This window comes from Merops nubicus, unplaced genomic scaffold, assembly GCF_000691845.1.
Source record: "Merops nubicus isolate BGI_N331 unplaced genomic scaffold, ASM69184v1 scaffold27332, whole genome shotgun sequence".
Taxonomy (NCBI): Eukaryota; Metazoa; Chordata; class Aves; order Coraciiformes; family Meropidae; genus Merops; species Merops nubicus.
This window is the reverse complement of record NW_008593250.1, coordinates 678-2,228: the sequence shown is the minus strand read 5'-3', so window position 1 is coordinate 2,228 and position 1,551 is coordinate 678. Positions and strand designations below refer to the sequence as shown.

General features: G+C 56.5%; 1 protein-coding gene across 1 annotated transcript in view; it reads left to right on the top strand.

Moving 5' to 3' along the window:
* PACSIN1 (protein kinase C and casein kinase substrate in neurons 1) overlaps positions 1–861 on the top strand; it is a gene marked incomplete at its 5' end in the record, with an annotated part of 3,106 nt that extends 2,245 nt beyond the window's left edge. The window contains 2 exons of the mRNA XM_008935405.1: positions 188–396; positions 752–861. Of these exons, the coding sequence (XP_008933653.1) occupies positions 188–396; positions 752–861 (319 nt within the window). The remainder of the gene's footprint in view (positions 1–187; positions 397–751) is intronic.
* Positions 862–1,551: the final 690 nt, after the last annotated feature.

Below are 1,551 nucleotides of genomic sequence, written 5' to 3'. Positions count from 1 at the left end.
TCTCCTCGGTGGCAGCCACCCCTCTGTGACCTCTGGCCTGCCGTTGGGTGGGGGTCCCTGCTCCCTGCAGCCCCGTGACCTCGGAGAGCTGCAGCAGCCTCCCCGGTGCTGGTGGCACACGGCGCCTGCCCACCCCACCGTGGGCATCCCCCATCTCTCCATGCACTCTGATGTCCCCTCTCCCCCTTGATCCCCACCCCAGCGTGAGCAGCCACGACCGTGGGCAGACCTACAGCGCCGAGTGGTCTGATGATGAAGGCAGCAACTCCTTCAACACCAGCGAGGCCAACGGTGGCACCAACCCCTTCGACGAGGAGTCAGTGGGGAAGGGCGTGAGGGTGCGGGCTCTGTACGACTACGACGGGCAGGAGCAGGATGAGCTCAGCTTCAAAGCAGGTACGTTCCACCACCCGTGCTGGGCTGGCCAGGGCTCGCCTGCCAGAGCTGTAGGTGCCCCACTTTTTGGTGTGAAACTGCACAAATAATTTCTGAGTCATCCCAATCCTTCGAAAGTTGAATTGGAAGAAAGGGGAAGGCACAAGGTGAGCCCAAACCTGGGTGGGACTGGAGGGGTGGTGGGACAGGGCACATGGAGCCTTGTGGGTCACCCCTTGCCTTTCTACCCTACAAACCAGCACACTGGGGATCAGCCCTAGAGACCCCCGGCAGCTCCATCCAGGGGAGAAATCAGCAGGGTAGAAGAAGCTCCAACACCTGCAACGAGCTCTCTCCTTTCCACCTTCCTCTCCAGGTGATGAACTAACCAAACTCGGTGAAGAAGACGAGCAAGGATGGTGCAAAGGGCGCTTGGACAACGGGCAGCTAGGTCTCTACCCCGCCAACTACGTGGAGGCAATCTAAATCTTGTGGTGTGCTCCTCATCGCCGTCAGCAGATCAATCCACCCTCCGTTGTCTCCATCTCTCCACCAGCCAACCAGCCATTTTGCCGTCTGGTCCTTCACTCCTCACGGTTAGAGATTCAGACATATTTTCCAACCAAGCTTTTATTTTTTTAAGAGTTGTCTCTGAAGAGTATTTTGCATAGTCGCTTTCTTCTTCTTCTTCTTCTTCCTGGGTAACGTGAAGCGAGAGATGACGTTGTCCGTCCGTCCGTCTTAGTTGATTTTTTCTTTCCGAGCGAAAAGCTGATACCTCAAGATCTTAAAGCCCAACCAGTGAGAGATCCTGATTGGTTGGTTTTTAAAGATACTGAAATCATGAGCCGCCTTCGGATTGGCTGGAACTGTTCCAAAATGCATGGCGCTGTAGCTCCTGGGACCAAGCAAATTCACCCCCAAACCCAAGAGGGAATCCAGGCTGACTCCCGTTTGTTTTTTTTTTGGTGTTTCCATGTTCTTCTCCCCAGTTCATCCTCTCTCCCTGAAGGAAGAAGACAAACCTGCCCTCCTGATCCGCAGCCACCCGGCCCCATCTGCAGGCAGGTCCCTGCTCATGGGCAGGGCAGGGGGCAGGTTGAGAGGCCCAGGTGAGGTGGGACCAGCCCTGCCGTGGAGCCTGGTGATATCTCCTCAGCTTCCTCCTCCTCCCGG